At 46.7% G+C, this 17,614-nt stretch overlaps 1 protein-coding gene across 2 annotated transcripts in view; it reads right to left on the bottom strand.

The window, feature by feature from the left end:
- Positions 1-17,614, bottom strand: part of TRIM36 (tripartite motif containing 36) — a 121,908-nt gene that overhangs the window by 32,728 nt on the left and 71,566 nt on the right. Inside the window, exons 2-3 of one of the 2 annotated variants that reach the window (XM_075324998.1) lie at positions 2,699-2,933; positions 1,558-1,593 (exon numbers count right to left, since the gene is read on the bottom strand). In XM_075324998.1, coding sequence (XP_075181113.1) covers positions 1,558-1,593; positions 2,699-2,933 — 271 coding nt within the window. The remainder of the gene's footprint in view (positions 1-1,557; positions 1,594-2,698; positions 2,934-17,614) is intronic. The other variant, XM_075324997.1, reaches the window with a different exon arrangement.

Here is a 17,614-nt window from a genome sequence, read left to right as displayed (position 1 = left end):
TTTATCACCTCTTTCAAGAGCGATAACTTCTTTATATTCCTGTTGACACAACAGTAGGAGGGCTTTTTTTTGTAGAACAAGTTGTACTTTTGAATGACCCCATCTCATCCTGCATATAGGAAAACTAACGGTCTCCTATACACTTTTTAGTTCCAAGGTCGCCTTCATAGGCTACTGTCATGACATGGGTCTTCAGTGCTTTAAATGGCAGCAGGGATTGGCTACACAATTTGATGGTTGAATAATACAAGGAGCCAACACGCAACACACCATAATGTCATATGTCACATGAGGTTAAAGGAGTCAAATGACTGAGGGGCCAGTCTGAGTCTTCCTGCCTGAATAAAATAACTGGGGCCGGTGGAAAATATAACAGGAAGACAAGTCACATAAAAAGGTCCCCGATGGCATCTGACAGCGCTATTTTGCTTGACAGGATCCCTGTAAACTCAAGACACTTTTCAAACCCTATAAAGCAATGGCTGAACTCTTCCAGAAAACTGGTTGAGTCCCCCATTGGTTTCCATTAAACTTTGGTACTTGAGTCTGCCCGTCCGAGCCTCCAACTGCTTATTATGAGGACTCAAGCATGGTAGCGCTCGCACATCACTATTGACGGCACAATACAGCAGTAGAGTACTTGAGTCTTGTGTTAGCATAGTGTTAAAGTCAAACATTGTTGCTTCACATCTCCTTGACATACAAGGGGGGGGCACCTTGGGTTTGTATCCTGACCCCCCTCCTTCTTGCCTTTGTTACTAGGTTGAAGACCTCTTAGGACTAACGGATGTTATATAGTTTCCCATTCTGAACCTTCTGCTTATAACCAAGCAAGGAGAGCTGTTCTGGAAGACTGAATGGTTGATATGTCTGACTGTGGATAGGAATGGCCACTTTCCCTAACCAAGCTGATCACGGAGTAGGTTCAGTCTGACGGGTCAGCACTAGTACCTATTACTTAAATATTCGTACTTGCTATACTCATAAGGGATGGTGTCTAATACTAGTGTATTCATTCCGAATAGCATGTGCAATGCAAGTCAATGGGGAAAAACCTTAAAGTAATGAGTAACCCGAATGCCGCACTATTTGCTACTTGCACAAATAGTATGGCATTTGGGTTACTCGCTGTATTGTGAGTACTCCCCACTTGCATTGCCCACGCTATTCAGAATGAATGTGAGTATTAGACAGTACTAGTTTTGAGTATAGCAAGTACTAATACTTAGCTACTCGCTCATCTCTAGTTCACAATGATCAGACCCTAAACTCCAGTACCAACCAAGTACATACATACACCCAAATGCAGGAGTAAACAAGACCATGGAGAGAAAAAAAAAATTCTATATCCATATATGCAGTTGAGGGTTGGAACAATAGAATTTAGACTCAAGTGTTTAAAAGGTAACTTTTTCCTACAAGCATTGGCACATTAGTGCCGATATTGACCATTGTCATCTATCCAACAGAATGAAACCTACTACACAAATAGCGGAAAAATAGGGGTAAAGCCAATACACAAAGCACAAAGCCCATTACAGTAATAGAACAAGTCACCTCTACTCCTTAGTACAAAAGAGGTCCGATGAGATGCTGAAAAATATTAGCATGTATAAAGTGAGACATTTCAGTATATCCACACCGTTCATAACACACATTAAGTTAAAGGGAACCTGTTAGGCGATTCATGGTACCCTGATTGAAGGCAGCATGGATCACAGCCTGGCTGCACGATCATGGCCAGGTATATTAATCTGATACGCTCCATAGATCATAGCCGGAGAGTAGACTAGTCTAGCTCTGCCCAGTGCGTCAAGGCAATTACCAGATTTCTCCCCATATAAAACACAAAAGGAGAGTCCCATAGATTTACTGCAAGAGTGCAGGATCTTAGAATATTATTTCTGAAACACTGGAGCATTGCAGAGAAGAATACAGATTGTGGTCGTGTAGTCAGGATGCCATTTATGCTGCCCAAAGCTTGGCCTAAGGGAAGCTAGTCCAGCAATTTAATTAATCCCAACCTGTAAGGAAAAATAATGCCCCCTATGCCACTTCAGTATTACACCGACCAGCACGGCTTTATACACCCTTACTTCTCAAGCAGATTCATCAGGTTGTCACTGGTAAGAGCTTTCAATTAGCAGGTCTGCCTCAACAAGAGCTCATTTGTGGAATCACACCGGCCTTCAGTTGTGTTCTGCAGTGCTGGTACACCATACCATACAGTGCATAGAAAAACAGCGGCCCAACATTACCTTAAAGTCACTCAATTCAGAAAATTACTAGAACCTTGAATGCATCAAGTGACGTCATGAAAGCCATCAATGCTTAAAATTGTCCCTAAGGAGGGTCTCAGAAAGGGAATACCAAGAACTACCTATGCTGCAGAGGATAAGTTCAGAGTTACCAGCCTCAGAATAGCCAACTTGACAGCTCCCAAGATAACAGCCCTCAAAAATGATGCAAAGACAGTAAGTAGCAGATTCATCTAGACTAGGGATGGGCAAATAGTTTCTTATGTTTTGCCTTGAGAAAATTGACTGGTGTTGAGGGCCGAACAAATAGGCTGAAACTAATTATACTCATTAAAAATATCCATTTATATTGATCAGAATTAAGTATGCAGACAGCCTCCTACATACATGCACACACACCTCGCTCCCGCAGAATAAAGACTTGCCAATGTATAACAAACCTGATCTAAGAAGTCTGTCGATCCTTTCTATGCTGGGCGACTGGATGCGAACACGGGGGCTTCCAGGTGTTGAGGTTTCTGAGCTCACATCTGTGGAGTCCTCCAGAGACATGAAGAGCAGCTCCTTTACACACTTGTGACAGATGCTGTGCTGACATGGTAAAATGAGCGGGTGCGTGTACAACTCCTTGCAGGCAGGACATAAAAGCTCACGCTCAATATTTCTGATGGCAACCTGAGAATGCAAAAAAATAAATTGTTAAAAAAAAAACAAAAATCATAGATCACGTCTTCAGAATGCAATATACCATATCTAGATCAGGAAAGACCTCAAATTCTGTAAAGCAAAAAAAAAAATAAAAAAAAAATTCTAGAGTTTATTATCCTTCAGATGGTGACCAGCTAGGTTGTAAATGGCAGGCATGTACCACTAAAGTGGTGTGAACCTGGAGGGCCATTCCGGTACATGTAGTGCCACGTCTTGTATTAAAATATTCACAGGGCCAGGTTAACAGGTAGCTGAAGAGATGTGTGGGTCTGGCTACCTACATACCCCACCCATGGGTGTGTGATGTGTGTCACATGTCTAAAATGTAAGACAGGCTGTTTGGCACATGGTGATGGTACTGTGAGAGCCGCTATCCTCGCAGGAAGGAACCTCAGACAGAGTTGCACGTTTGGGGGTGGCATATTCTGCAGTGCTGCATAGGACTTATCCAATCTACTAATGGCCACTGGTAATCAGATGGTTACATCCATGGAACACAAACTTATGGGGTGGATGTAATATGCAGGGGCAGTATGTCCTAAACATAAAATACCCCGGAGGTCTATATGTACTTTTCATGGAATCACCTGTAGATGTTAGGCATTTATTATTCAATGACTTGTTAAGAGATATTTGATATATGCCATTTGTGGCGTTCTTTGCTATATATATATGACATGTGACCATCACTGGCCAGTTTAGTTATACCCTTAACCGGTTGTAGCAATTGCACTAAATGTACCACCCTTTGTGGTGCGGCTCTTTATCCCTCCCAATATCCAAATATATGTTCGGCTATGTATAATGAAATTGTATTGTTTTCACTGGCACTTTGTATAAATAAATTTCTACTTTGATCATCATCTGTGATTCCTGAATTTTTATAGGTTGTAATTGTTGATAGGAATCTATTCATGAATTTGAGAGGCCACCTATAGGTAATATAGAGTTGCACGTTTGCTGACCGGTGTCAGTAGCTGAAGGACCGCAAAAGGATACAGACTGTAGTACCGTGAGAGTATACCTGAGTGGAGGGGAGATAGCTTCACTAAAATACTTGAAGTGTATTTGAACTGTACCTTGTATATAAAGGACCTGAAATCCATCTGTGTATATTTCTTTAAGCCGGAAGAGACTACATTTTATGTTCCTGGAGGTTTATGTTGTATTTAATAAACCAATTGGACTTTTAAATGGAAGTGTTTCCTGTGCTACCTTGTTACCCCGAAAATAAGAGTGTCATATTAATTTTTGATCCCAGAGATGCGCTAGGTCTTATTTTGAGGGGATGTCTTAATTTTCCCCCATGAAGAAAAATTTACATTTATTGTTCAACAGAAAAGAAAAACGAACATTTTATACTGTACATTAGCTGTCGTCACAAACCGGCATAAACAGAAACTGTGAATCCTATCAAGAATTTCTTGCTACCACCATTATTTCCATGCACAACATGCCCTGGTGTTCTGTTCGGTGGGCATGGTTCCAAACAAAAACTTTACTAGGTCTTACTTTCGGGGGAGGCCTTATATTTAGCAATTTAGCAAAAAACTCTAGGTCTTATTTTCAGGGGATGTCTTATTTTTGGGGAAACAGGGTAGCTCTATGAAACAAGAGAGTAAAAACCCCATTATACAGTGTTTGAAATGTGTGAGCAATATATATTAACAACACATGTGATGGTTGACGAATACTCTGAAGATTCTACATACTAAACTGTTACGGTGTTGCAATGTTTGCAACATTACAGACTAAATGAGAAGGAAGACGCCCAATAAGATTAGTTTAGACACCACGTTGCACTGCCATACACACAAGGGCAGCGGATCATGGCAACAATTCAGAAATCTTTTATTTACAAAACTGAACACAAAAAAATGAGATTGCTGCGTCCAACAGTGGCGAGTGTTTGCTACACATTACCATTTTATTTATTTATTTTTTAAATCAAATCTGTAGTATAGATCAAGGGACGGGTTCAAGGGTTGTCTTCAGGGGAACTTTGCACGTTGCGACATCGCTACTGCGATATCGCCAGGGTCAAATCGAAAGTGACGCACATCCGGCGCCAGTAACGATGTCGCAATGTGTAAAGCCTAGATGCACAGATAAATGATTGGAAAAACGGCGAAAATCGGTGATCTGTGTAGTGTCACACATTTCCATAATGTCGCAACAATAGGAGATACGATGTTCCTCGTTCCTGCGGCAGCACATATCGCTGTGTGAAGCCACAGGAGCGAGGAACATCTCCTTACCTGCCTCCACCGGCTATGCGAAAGGAAGAAGGTGGGCGGGATGTTTACGTCCTGCTCATCTCCGCCCCTCTGCTTCTATTGGCTGCCTGCCAAGTGGCGTCGCTGTGACGCCGCACGACCCGCCCCCTTAGAAAGGAGGCAGGTCACCGTCCAGAGCGACGTCGCAGAGCAGGTAAGTGCGTGTGAAGCTGCCGTAGCGATAATGTTCGCTACGGCAGCTATCACAAGATATCGCATGTGTGACGGGGGCAGATGCTATCGCGCTTGGCATCGCTATCATCGGCTAGCGATGTCGCAGCGTGCAAAGTACCCCTAACAGTTGAGATCCCAGCTACAGCCAAGGGGACCTTCATATTCTAACAAATCCATATTGGGATGAAGGGGGGATTCATAAGCTCATTCCTGGCACATCATTGTATGTAAAGGACTGCGCAACATACATCCCATTGCTTATATAGCACAAACAGATACCATAGACCTGTACATTTTATACATCAGTTCCATTTCTACATCTTAGGCCAAGTTCACACTAAAATGTATCAGTCACAATTCACTGCTCTTGTAAACAACGGAATCCGTTTAGCGGATTCCGTTGCTCCCATAGAGTTGTATGAGCAGCGGATTGTGACTGATGATGCTGCGTTGCACCCTCCGCCCGACTGATCAGTCGTGGAACGACTGACCGCCGGGCGGGAGGAACGTAGCATGTAACGTTTTTTGAGCAGCGCGATCCGTCTGATTTCGCTGCGCATGCTCTCTGGCTCCCTGCACACGTCACCAGCTTTGGTTGGTTACCCGATATTTACCCTGGTTACGGTGCAAGGAGCCAGCGCTAAGCGGTGTAGGCCTGTAACCAAGGTAAATATCGGGTAACCAAGGTAAACATCGGGTGCTTTATTACCCGATATTTAGTCTGGTTACGTGTGCAGGGAGGTTGACAATTCCCCGCTCGGCCCCACCCCCTCCCACACTCGGCACGTGTGTACACACACACACACGTCCCCAGCCATGCAGACAAGCACTGCCACTGACACCCTCGTCTGGCCCTGCCCCCCGCTCGGCTACGCCCCCTCCCGCACTCCGCATGTGCACACACACACACTCAACTGTCCCCAGCCATGCAGACCGCAGCACTGCCACTGACATCCTCAACACACACACACACACACACACACACGTCCTGCAGTCCCTGCGGCACGGACGTCCTCAGTGCCACGGCCCCGCTCGGCTCCCCCCCCCCGAACTCCACCCCCCGCGGAATCCGACAAAGAATTCTGTTCTTTGTCATCCGTTGTACAGCGTTGAACAGCGCATCAGTCACATGCGTCAAGCGACGCATGTGACCGATACAAAACAACGGAAATGTGAACTTAGCCTTAGGCACACAACAGGTGAAATAACGCAGCTGTAAGTTTTTGAAGCGTGAGAGACTGGCTTTTCTCTGAAGCGACAGGATACAATATAGATCTGCAATTACTTCCTGTATTACAGGGTCAAGGGTTTAACTTTGAAGGAGTTTTCCTACCATTTGGTTACACCAATTCACAGAAAGATGTTTTTGAAACCAGAAACATCCTTCACATAAATCGATGCAGAATAGAAAAAAAAAAAATAAAGTGCCCCATGAATGAGACGTCCAGGATACGGGTAAATTTAGGTCAGAATGACAAACCCAGGAGCCACACGTCCTAGGTGGTGAGGAATGGCGCACCTTAGGTGCTCCACTTAGAGCAGGGTAAGGGCAGTATCATTCAGTGACTTGTTCACACCATGAGAGAGAAACAGCTGTCACCATTGTGCTGCGCCTCTAATATTTCACCCTTTGTGATAGTTGCGAACCCTACTTCATACACCCCAGGGGCAGAATAGCCACATCCGACACTGCCTGATCAAGTCACATCCACGGTCAGAATTCCAAAACAGAAAATTGGAATTCATATAGTAAAAAAGGTCCCATTTTAATGTCCTGAGATATTTCAGAAGGAATCCCATCTACATCAGGGTCCATAACTTTTCACAAAAGAAAACTATACACTACTAACAAGTTTGGGAATGTTTCGCTTTTGGGTGAAATTTAAGGCTGTGTGCACACGATGCGTTTTTTACCGCGGAAACGCTGCGTTTTGAACCGCAGCGTTTCAGTGGCAAATTGCATGCGTTCAGCTTTCCCAGCAAAGTGTATGGGAAAGCTGAAAAATCAGTGCACACGCTGCGTTTCTTTCCGCAGCGTTTTGGATGCCAAAAATCGGTGCGGAAAGAAAAGCAGCATGTCACTTCTTTTGTGCGTTGTGGCTGCGTTCTCTCCCCCATTGAAATCAATGATGTGGGGTCAGAACGCAGCCACAACGCATGGACCTGCTTTTTTGTTGCGGTCCGCGGCCTTTGTCGGCACGCCAGAACGCAGGCATTTACCTGGAAGTGAGGTCAAGAGGCTTCCTGTTGACCTCACTTCCTGGCAAAGCCCCCGGTGTCGCCGAAGTGCCCGCCCCGACCCCCGACCCCCCTCCCGAAAATCCAACATGGCCGCGCGCACAGTAGCGCACCGGCCGCCCTGCTCCTATGATTTCTGTCGCATGTGCAATAACACATGCGACAGAAAACTGTTCCCCAGGCCCTGCCCGTTCACCCCCTATTCCCCCCGGTGTCATACATACCTGTCCGGTCGCAGCGCTGATCCCCCGCGGCCTCCTCCTCCTCCTTCACAGCAGACGCCGGCCGGTCACATGTGCAGAGCAGCTGACAGCCAGCACAGTGTTCAGAGAGCTGTGCTGGCTGCTCGCACTCTGCAGCTGTGACCCGGGGAGAGTGGGTGCAGATTTTTGCACCCACTCTCCTCAAATGGAGGGTCTGCCCTCCTAGAAAATGGGGGATACGTTTCCTGAACGTGCCCCCCATATTCTAGAAGGTCCAGAGGCGACGTGGGACATCCATATGGATTTCTGCGGACCCATTTTTTTTTATTAAATTGGAGAACAAGGGAATGATTTGGGGAGTGTTTTTTCTAATAAAACATTTTTTGTTGTCTTTTTTTGCTTTTGTTTACTGTCAATTAGTTATGTCGGGTGTCTGATAGACGCCGTGACATCACTAATTGCTGGGCTTGATGCCAGGTGACATTACACATCTGGTATCAACCCCATTTATTACCCCGTTAGCCAACGCACCAGGGCGCGGGATGAGTTGGGGCGAAGCGCCAGGATTGGCGCATCTAATGGATGCGCCACTTCTGGGGCGGCTGCGGCCTGCTATTTTTAGGCTGGGAAGAGTCCAATAACCATGGCTCTTCCCACCCTGAGAATACCAGACCCCAGCTGTCAGCTTCACCTTGGCTGGTGATCTAATTTGGGGGGACCCCACGTTATTTTTTTTTTTATTCTTTATTTATAAATAAAAAAAAAAAGCCTGGGGAGCCCTCCAAATTGATCACCAGCCAAGATGAAGCTGCCAGCTGTGGTTTGCAGGCTACAGCTGTCTGCTTTACCCTGACTGGCTATCAAAAATAGGGGGGACCCCACGCCATTTTTTTCATTTTTTTTTTTTTTTTTTTTTATTGGATAAATACTAAGCTAGGCACCCTTTAGTGCCACATGAAAGGTACTAAAGGTGCCAGCTTAGAATATGCTGGCGGGGGTAGGACGTTCTATATATTTGACATCCCTTCATCCATTGACGCTTTTTAGGCTGTGTGTCCACAATCAGGGTTTGCAGCGTTATGGGCGCTGAGTGTTTTCCCTGCGTCCATAACGCTGCGTTGTGCAGTAGAAGCACAGTGGAAGGATTTTTGGAGATCCCATGCCCACTGTGCTTCTTTTCTCCGCAGCATAAACTGACCGGTAGCGTGGCTTCCCGAGCCTCAGCATGTCAATTTATGCTGCGGAGACGAGAGTGTTCTCTGCAGGTAGCATAGAGCTCCACAGCAGCCTGAACCCAAATCGTGGGCATGGGCAGCTGCAGGAAGGCTGGCACTGTGTACTATACGCCATGTCGCTGGATCATGGCCACATAGCCTTAGGCCCCTTTCACACGTCAGTGATTCTGGGACGTTTGTGCTTTTTTTTAAACGTACCAGAATCACTGACATACGCAGACCCATTATAATGAATGGGTCTGCTCACACGTCAGTGATTTTTCACTGCACGTGTCTCCATGCGGCGTACCCGCGTGTGCGTGATTGCCGCACGGAGACATTTCCATTTTTTTCTGGCATCACTGATGTCCCACGGACCACGCAGTGGTGTGATCCGTGAAACACGTGCCAGAAAAAAAACGTGCTTTTAAAATAAAAAACATTTTAACTCACCCGGCTCCAGCGATGTCCTCTGCAGCCCGTCCTCCCTGTTCCTTCTGTGCCGGCTCATTATTGTCGCGCATATTCATGATGCACGACACAGCCAACCCGGAAGCAGCTGCTGCGGGGGTCAGCGCCGGCCGGATGCTGCACCGCGGGAGCGATCAGCACCATGGAGAGCGGGAGCGGGCGCAGGTGAGTTAATCTCTAAGTGCAATCACGGGCCACGGAGAACGGAGCCCGGATTGCACTTAGACAACCCACGTGTGCCGTGATTCACGGCACACGGAGGGACATGTGCGTGTTTTACACGCCAGTGAAAAACGTCAGTGTTTTCACTGACGTGTGAAACGGGCCTAAAAGTGAGAATATTGTTGCTACAGCAACATTTTGGGTGAAGTAGCTGTGGATTCAAAATGCTTAATATACTCCTGAATAAAATCCTTGATGGGTGCAGATTCCAAAATGGGGTCACTTGTGGGGGTTTTCTGACGTATAGGTACCTAAGGGGCTTGGTGCGCGAAGTTTATTTCAACTTTTCCAAAATTCAAATGGTGCTCCTTCCATTCCAAGCCCTCCCATTTATCCAAACAGAATGTGGAGAAGGAAATGACATCACAGGTTTTTTTTTCCAAAGGTCTGTGTTCAACCAACTTTATTATCACTGACAAGTCATGAAAAACGCCGCATGAAAGCCGCATGAAAGCCGCATGAAAGCCGCATGAAAGCCGCATGAAAGCCGCATGAAAGCCGCATGAAAGCCGCATGAAAGCCGCATGAAAGCCGCATGAAAGCCGCATGAAAGCCGCATGAAAGCCGCATGAAAGCCGCATGAAAGCCGCATGAAAGCCGCATGAAAGCCGCATGAAAGCCGCATGAAAGCCGCATGAAAGCCGCATGAAAGCCGCATGAAAGCCGCATGAAAAACGCATGAAAAACGCATGCGTTTTCGATGCGTTGTTTCTCAAAAAGCATTGTTTACAATTCTCCCCTCTGCCAGAGGGTGCGTTTTTTTCCGCGCGGAAAAAAAAGCAACGTGTGCACATACCCTAAGGGTGATCCTAAACTGCACTCTTAGCTTTACAGGAACTTAATCCAACTTTTTCTAATTTTTTTAACGCTCATGTTTAGCTATTCAATGTTTGAGCACTGCCAGCACTCTACATACAGGCACTTTAATAAAGGATGTGGTCACCTAAAATGAGTAGATTCTAGTAAAATTTTAATCTTCTGTGTTACATGTGTCAAAGTAAAAAAAAAAAACAAAAAAAACAAACAAAAGTCTACAGAACTGGATTCTCTCTTCATCTATATCTACAGCAGATGCCTATAGATGTCCAAGATATGGGTCCCATTTCCAGGACCACCATTGTAGACATAAGTGCGGATCCCAAAAATAGGACGTGTATCTGTCAGATGTCACATCTGTTGAGAAGACCTCTTTACCTTACATATAGCTTTCCTGCAAGAGCTGATGGCTAATTAGATCATTAGCTGGTCTATTGCACCAAATATCTTGGTTCTATCCACAAAACATTACCCAGAGTCTGTGTAGATGACATTTGGTGGCTGCAGGATGAGGATCTGTCTCCTTTAATTACACAGATGCACAGCTCCCAGTGAATTACAATGCGGCTGAGCGAATTAGGAGAAAGCTGCGGCCTGCAGTCAGTCATTTGGAAGGGGAGTTGTGTCTGCCAGATTTCTGTGGGAAAAGAAGTCCTGGAGTATATAGTGTGGAGGAAGCCATGCTCATCTCAGCAGGCAGTCTGCAGCTACTCCAGACACATAAGTAATCAGCTCTTATCTGCGGTAAACACCAACAGCACAAAGTGCAGTCAGTCCCTTCTATGGAGACCAGCTCCTTACTCAACTTTCACTTCAAATCCAGTGTAAATCTTCATACTGTATACAACATGGCAATTTGGTTAAGTGTCACTGTATGGAGGTGGATGGGCAGAATTTAGTGCTTAAAGGGACCGCTAGGCAGAAAACGTTGATCCATAAAAATCCCCTTAAGGCTATGTGCCCACGGGGACAGTGTCCTGCGGATATATCCGCACGACATTCCGCAGGTGCTCCCAGGAAACAGCACCACAACTTGTCTGTTTCCATGCTGCGGAATGTCGTGCGGATATGGTGCGGGCATTCTGCATTGAGGATACAGTACCATGGCTTCGGCACTGCATCCTCAATGCAGAACAAGTGCTGCCATGATCAGGGAAGTTTATACTTCCCTCCATCATGCAGCACCTCACTTTCCAACGGCCGGGTCACTGTCAGGCAGCGTCTGCTTTCACTGTGCTGGAGGTGGGCGGGCCTGAACTAGCTCCGGCTGTCACATGACCGGAGCTCGTGCAGGCTCCGCCCACCTCTTCCTTCCTGTACCTGGCTGGATCCACCGCGCTGCTGTACACCGGACGGAGAAGTGACTCGGGTCTCTATCAAGGCAGGTAAGTATATGGGACCCTGCGGAGAAATCCGCTACAATAATTGACATGCTGCAGATTTTTCCGCACGGAAATCCGCACGATTTCCGCTGCGGAAAAATCCGCAGCGTGGGCACAGCATTTCCCAAATGCCATAGAAATGGCTGGGGAATAGCTGTGCTGCAGATTTTAGGAAAATCCGCAGCTTTTCTGCAAGAAATCCGCATAAAAATCCGCGCATTTTCCGCAGCGTGGGCACATAGCCTAAGCCATATTCATATGTTTAGTGTGTTACATCAGTGAGAAATAAAGGAAAGCGATCCAGCTGAGTGACCAGGTGATTTATTCAGTGCAATACAGACATGGCATGGTCGTGGTTAACGCGTTTCTGGCTTAACGCCCTTAATCATAACCATCAGTTACATCAGTAATTGTAAGCCAAAACCAGGAGTGGAAACTTAGAATAGACACACGGCACCACATCTGTATTTTTTTTTACCCACTCCTAGTTTTGGCTTACAAATCCTGAGGTAAAATACTGATCAAATACAGAACGTGTAAATGTGGCCTAAAACTGAGGTGGTTCTGTATCTGTGTAATGCGGTCACTATCCTTCTGCAGTGTGTCAGGTGACTGCATTTGTGATATGCCGAATTCAACATCATCCTGGGTGGAAATGAGGTCACACATGACATGGCTGTGAGTCAAGATGAATCTTTGAGCGACTCCCCCCTCACCCCATACAAAGGAGAGCTCTCGGCTGAGCGCTTCCACGTTTTCTAGGAGAAAGCCACCAGATGACAAGTTGGCCAACAGCTCACCTCTGGTAGAACAGATCAACATTCCAAAATTGTACTTGCAAACAGCTCCCCCTTGCATTAAACCAAAGACAGAACATGTAGATATTGGTAGATTCAGCCAACAATAATTTAATGTGTAAGGGAGCCTTACGACTCCGGCGTTAAACAAGGCTATCTAGTATTGGTCTCAGACCTGCCGTGAGAAAATTCAGAGTGACCTCCGCTCCAGGCAGAACATGCAGCTCCGGTCACAGGTGCGGCCACATGATGCCAGTATATGGCGAGCAGCGAATACGTTATTATTAAGCATTATCCTAAGATGAGTAGTTATTACTCGCCCATCACTAGTAGTGATCCTTTGAGAGGAAAGGGAGATGTGTGGAGACACGAAGCATTTGCTTCACTAGGACACAGTTCGGTGTATACCTTTCTTGGAACTGCAGATTTTGCCATTAACCAGTCACTGCAAAATAACCACAATTCCTGCTCTGCTGTATCCAGCCAGTCAAGTAGTTCAGATCAGTTGTGTACCGCTAACAGCAGCAGACGACTCAGCACACCGAATAAGGCTATGTGCGCACAGTGCGTTTTTCGGGTGCGTTTTTGGCCTCAAAACTGCAGGACTTTGCTTCCCCAGCAAAGTCTATGAGTTTTCATTTTTGCTGTCCGCACACATCTGTTTTTTTTTACCTGCGTCTTTGAGTTAAAAAAAAAAAAAAAATGGACATGTCAGTTCTTTCCTGCGTTTTTCTGCGTTTTCCGCCCATGCAATGCATTTGAAAAACGCAGCAAAACGCAGAGATCAAAAACGCAGCAAAACGCAGCCAAAAACGCACCAAATCGCGGCAAAAACACATGCGTTTTTTCGACGCAGGTGCGATTGTGCGTTTTTAGCGGCCAAAAACGCAGCGTCAAAAAGACGCAGTGTGCGAACCTAGCCTTACAGGCACTGTGATGGAGAATAGCACTATCATGTTTAGAAGGTAGTTTGAGGGTATGGCCAATAAAAGCTATTAATCTGCCTGGAGTACCCCTTTAAGATTGTTCAAAGAGCACAACTGGCAATCCTGAAGAGATATAGGGTGAGAGAAAACAAAAAAAAAAATTCCTGTATATTCTCTGGTCTCTGACAAATATTTCTCAGCTCCCATTCAAGTCAGGTCAATGATTAAAGCTTCTCCAGGGTTGTGATAATGAGGACCTATATTTGGAATACCTAATCCACATCAGATTGGTGGGGCACCACTACTGATCAGCTATTAACCGCTCCCTGCAACTGGATGTAGACAATTTAGAATGGCAGGACATAGACGCACACCTCTTTGATACTGCAGCTTAGCTCCTAATGAGGTGTATAGGTCCTGGGCAACCCTTAGGGGTGCTTCACACATAGCGAGATCGCTACCGAAATCGCTGCTACGGCACGGTTTTGGTGACGCAACAGTGACCTCATTAGCAATCTCGCTGTGTGTGACACTGAGCAGCGATCTGGCCCCTGCTGTGAGATCGCTGCTCGTTACACACAGCCCTGGTTCGTTTTCTTCAAAGGCGCTCTCCCGCTGTGACACACAGATCGCTGTGTGTGACAGCGAGAGAGCGACGAAATGAAGGGAGCAGGAGCCGGCATCTGGCAGCTGTGGTAAGCTGTAACCAGGGTAAACATCGGGTAACCAAGGTGGTTACCCGATATTTACCTTAGTTACCAGCCTCCGCAGCTCTCACGCTGCCTGTGCTGCCGGCTCTCTGCACATATAGCTGCAGTACACATCGGGTTAATTAACCCGATGTGTACTGTAGCTAGGAGAGCAAGGAGCCAGCGCTAAGCAGTGTGCGCGGCTCCCTGCTCTCGCGGTTATGATCGCTGCTTCGGCTGCTGTGTTTGACAGCTAAGCAGCGATCATAACAGCGACTTACAAGGTCGCTGTTACGTCACAGAACATGGTGACGTAACAGCGACCTCGTTGTTGCTGTCGCTATGTGTGAACCAGCCCTTAGGCTATGTGCGCATGCTGAGTTTTTGATGCAGAAGTATTGTGCGCCAAAAGCTGCCCCATGTTGCCGACACTTGCACCAAAAATCGCATGCATTTTTATTTACCATGTGTTTAAGTGAAATCAATTGCGGGATACAAAACTGGGGGGCGGGGTACCAACAATTGACATACTGCTTTCTTTTGCACCGAAAACTGCAAGGGAAAAAAAAAGCAATGTGTGCACAGCACTTCAGAATTCTCATCAACTTTGCTGCCATAAGAATACACATGCAGATTTGGGCAATCAACAGCACCAAAAACGCAGTGAGTGCACAAGGCCTTAGGCTGCTTTCACACATCAGTTTGGCATCAGGCACGATCTGGCGAAAAAATTGATGCGACGGACCTGGCGGAAAAACGGATCACTTTCATCAGTTTTTTCCATCAGTTCCTTCAGCTTGACGGATACGTTGTGATACTGAGCATGCTCAGTTAAAAAAAACAAAAAAAAAAAACAAAATAAACGGATCCGATGGCCAAATCCGTTTTTTTTTGCTGCATTACACCGGAACTGGCGTCCATAGACTTCCATTATAAAACACTGCGTACTGCGCAATACGGTTTTTCGTCGGAGACAAAAGGTTCCCCTCAGCGTTACATCCGGCCACCGGACAAGCGAATTTTGCCGGATCCAGCGAAAGCCGGATGGAACACAAGGCCATCCGGCACTAATAGAAGTCTATGGGGGAAAAAAAAAAAAACTGATCCGGCGTCAGACATTTTTTATGTTTTTTGACGGATTGTGCCTGATCGCAAAAAAACTGATGTGTGAAAGCAGCCTTATAGAGAAAAGAAATAGAACTTATGTAAATGGCTGTACTACAGTTTTATCTTGCACAGATCTAAGTGATACATGGGTCCTTCATGTAAGGCCTAAGCCACACAGCGAGAAAAACGGTGAGAGTGGAGTGCGATAAAACATCGCATTCCACTCGGACCAATATTAGCATGTGTGTCAGCACCCATGAGCGATTATTTTCTCAGGCCTAATCGGACCGAGAAAACAATCGCAGCATGCTGCGACTATAATGAGAGACTCTCTCGCACCCATTCAAGTGTATGGGGCGAGAGACAAATCGCACCGCACTCACGGTACACCGGTGTACCGCACGTGCAGAGCGAAAATCGCAATAGCTGGCAATGGAGGAGAGAGGGCGATAAATCAATCCCTCCCCTCCGCAGCGTCAGCCCGCCCCTCCTCAATGTCGGCTCGTCCCCCGCAGCTGAGGTCCGCTCGCACAGTCGGACCTCAGTCGCAGGGACACTCGCACGACACTTGGCTTTGCTGTACTGCCAGGTGTCATGCGAGGATCACAATAGTGCCCCGTGTGGCCCAGGTCTAAGGAGTTTATAAGTTCTCACTGGGTTTGTGTTTCCTCCTACACTCCAAAGACATTGATAGGGAATTGTCAGACCCAAGGGGACAGTGATTATAATTTATGTAAAGCAGGGCTGTGGAGTCAGAGTTCATTTTGGTGGAGTCTGAGTCGGTATAAAATGCACCGACTCAGACTCCTAAAATATATAATAAATTGGGGACAGTAGTGCAATGCAGAATGTGCTGAATATTTTACTAAATAACATTTAGTATAATGCTTATATTTAAGTGAAAAATTTATTGTAGTACAATGACCATTAGACATTGAATACTTTTTATGATACAATAATCAATATATTTGGATAGAACATAAAATATATTTATTGGAATACAACTAATTATAAATATGTAATACTAAATATTATATATATATATTTAGTATTACATATTTATAATTAGTTGTATTCCAATAAATATATTTTATGTTCTATCCAAATATATTGATTATTGTATCATAAAAAGTATTAAATGTCTAATGTTCATATACATATATACATACATATACACACACACACACACACACACACACACACGTATATTACATATTGTATTAGGCTACTTTCACACTTGCGTTGAACGGTATCCGTTGCATTGCGTTGTGTAACGGATGCAACGGATGTGTTGCATATAGTGACACAACGGATGCAACGGATGCTGCAAAACAACGCAATTCGTTTTGATTTTTTTTTTTTTTTTTTCCCGGTTTTACCAGCTGCAGACTATAGTGAACGATCAGCTGATCGTTCCCTGCAGCCGGCCGCCGGGTGCGATCAGCTGATCGCTCCCGGCCGCCGGGTGCGATCAGCTGATCGCTCCCGGCCGCCGGGTGCGATCAGCTGATCGCTCCCGGCCGCCGGGTGCGATCAGCTGATCGCTCCCGGCCGCCGGGTGCGATCAGCTGATCGCTCCCGGCCGCCGGGTGCGATCAGCTGATCGCTCCCGGCCGCCGGGTGCGATCAGCTGATCGCTCCCGGCCGCCGGGTGCGATCAGCTGATCGCTCCCGGCCGCCGGGTGCGATCAGCTGATCGCTCCCGGCCGCCGGGTGATCAGCTGATCGCTCCCGGCCGCCGGGTGATCAGCTGATCGCTCCCGGCCGCCGGGTGATCAGCTGATCGCTCCCGGCCGCCGGGTGATCAGCTGATCGCTCCCGGCCGCCGGGTGATCAGCTGATCGCTCCCGGCCGCCGGGTGATCAGCTGATCGCTCCCGGCCGCCGGGTGATCAGCTGATCGCTCCCTGCAGCCGGCTGCCGGGTGATCAGCTGATCGCTCCCTGCAGCCGGCTGCCGGGTGATCAGCTGATCGCTCCCGGCCGCCGGGTGATCAGCTGATCGCTCCCTGCAGCCGGCCGCCGGGTGATCAGCTGATCGCTGTCACTTGCCGGCGCCCGGGCATGCCGGCGGGCGGGCGCTCAGCTGAGCGCTGTGACTTGCCGGCGGCCGGGCATGCTGGTGGCCGGTCATT

The sequence above is a fragment of the Anomaloglossus baeobatrachus genome, chromosome 1 (assembly GCF_048569485.1).
Source record: "Anomaloglossus baeobatrachus isolate aAnoBae1 chromosome 1, aAnoBae1.hap1, whole genome shotgun sequence".
Classification (NCBI taxonomy): Eukaryota; Metazoa; Chordata; class Amphibia; order Anura; family Aromobatidae; genus Anomaloglossus; species Anomaloglossus baeobatrachus.
The sequence above is the reverse complement of the archived record's forward strand: the minus strand, read 5'-3'. Positions and strand labels throughout refer to the sequence as shown.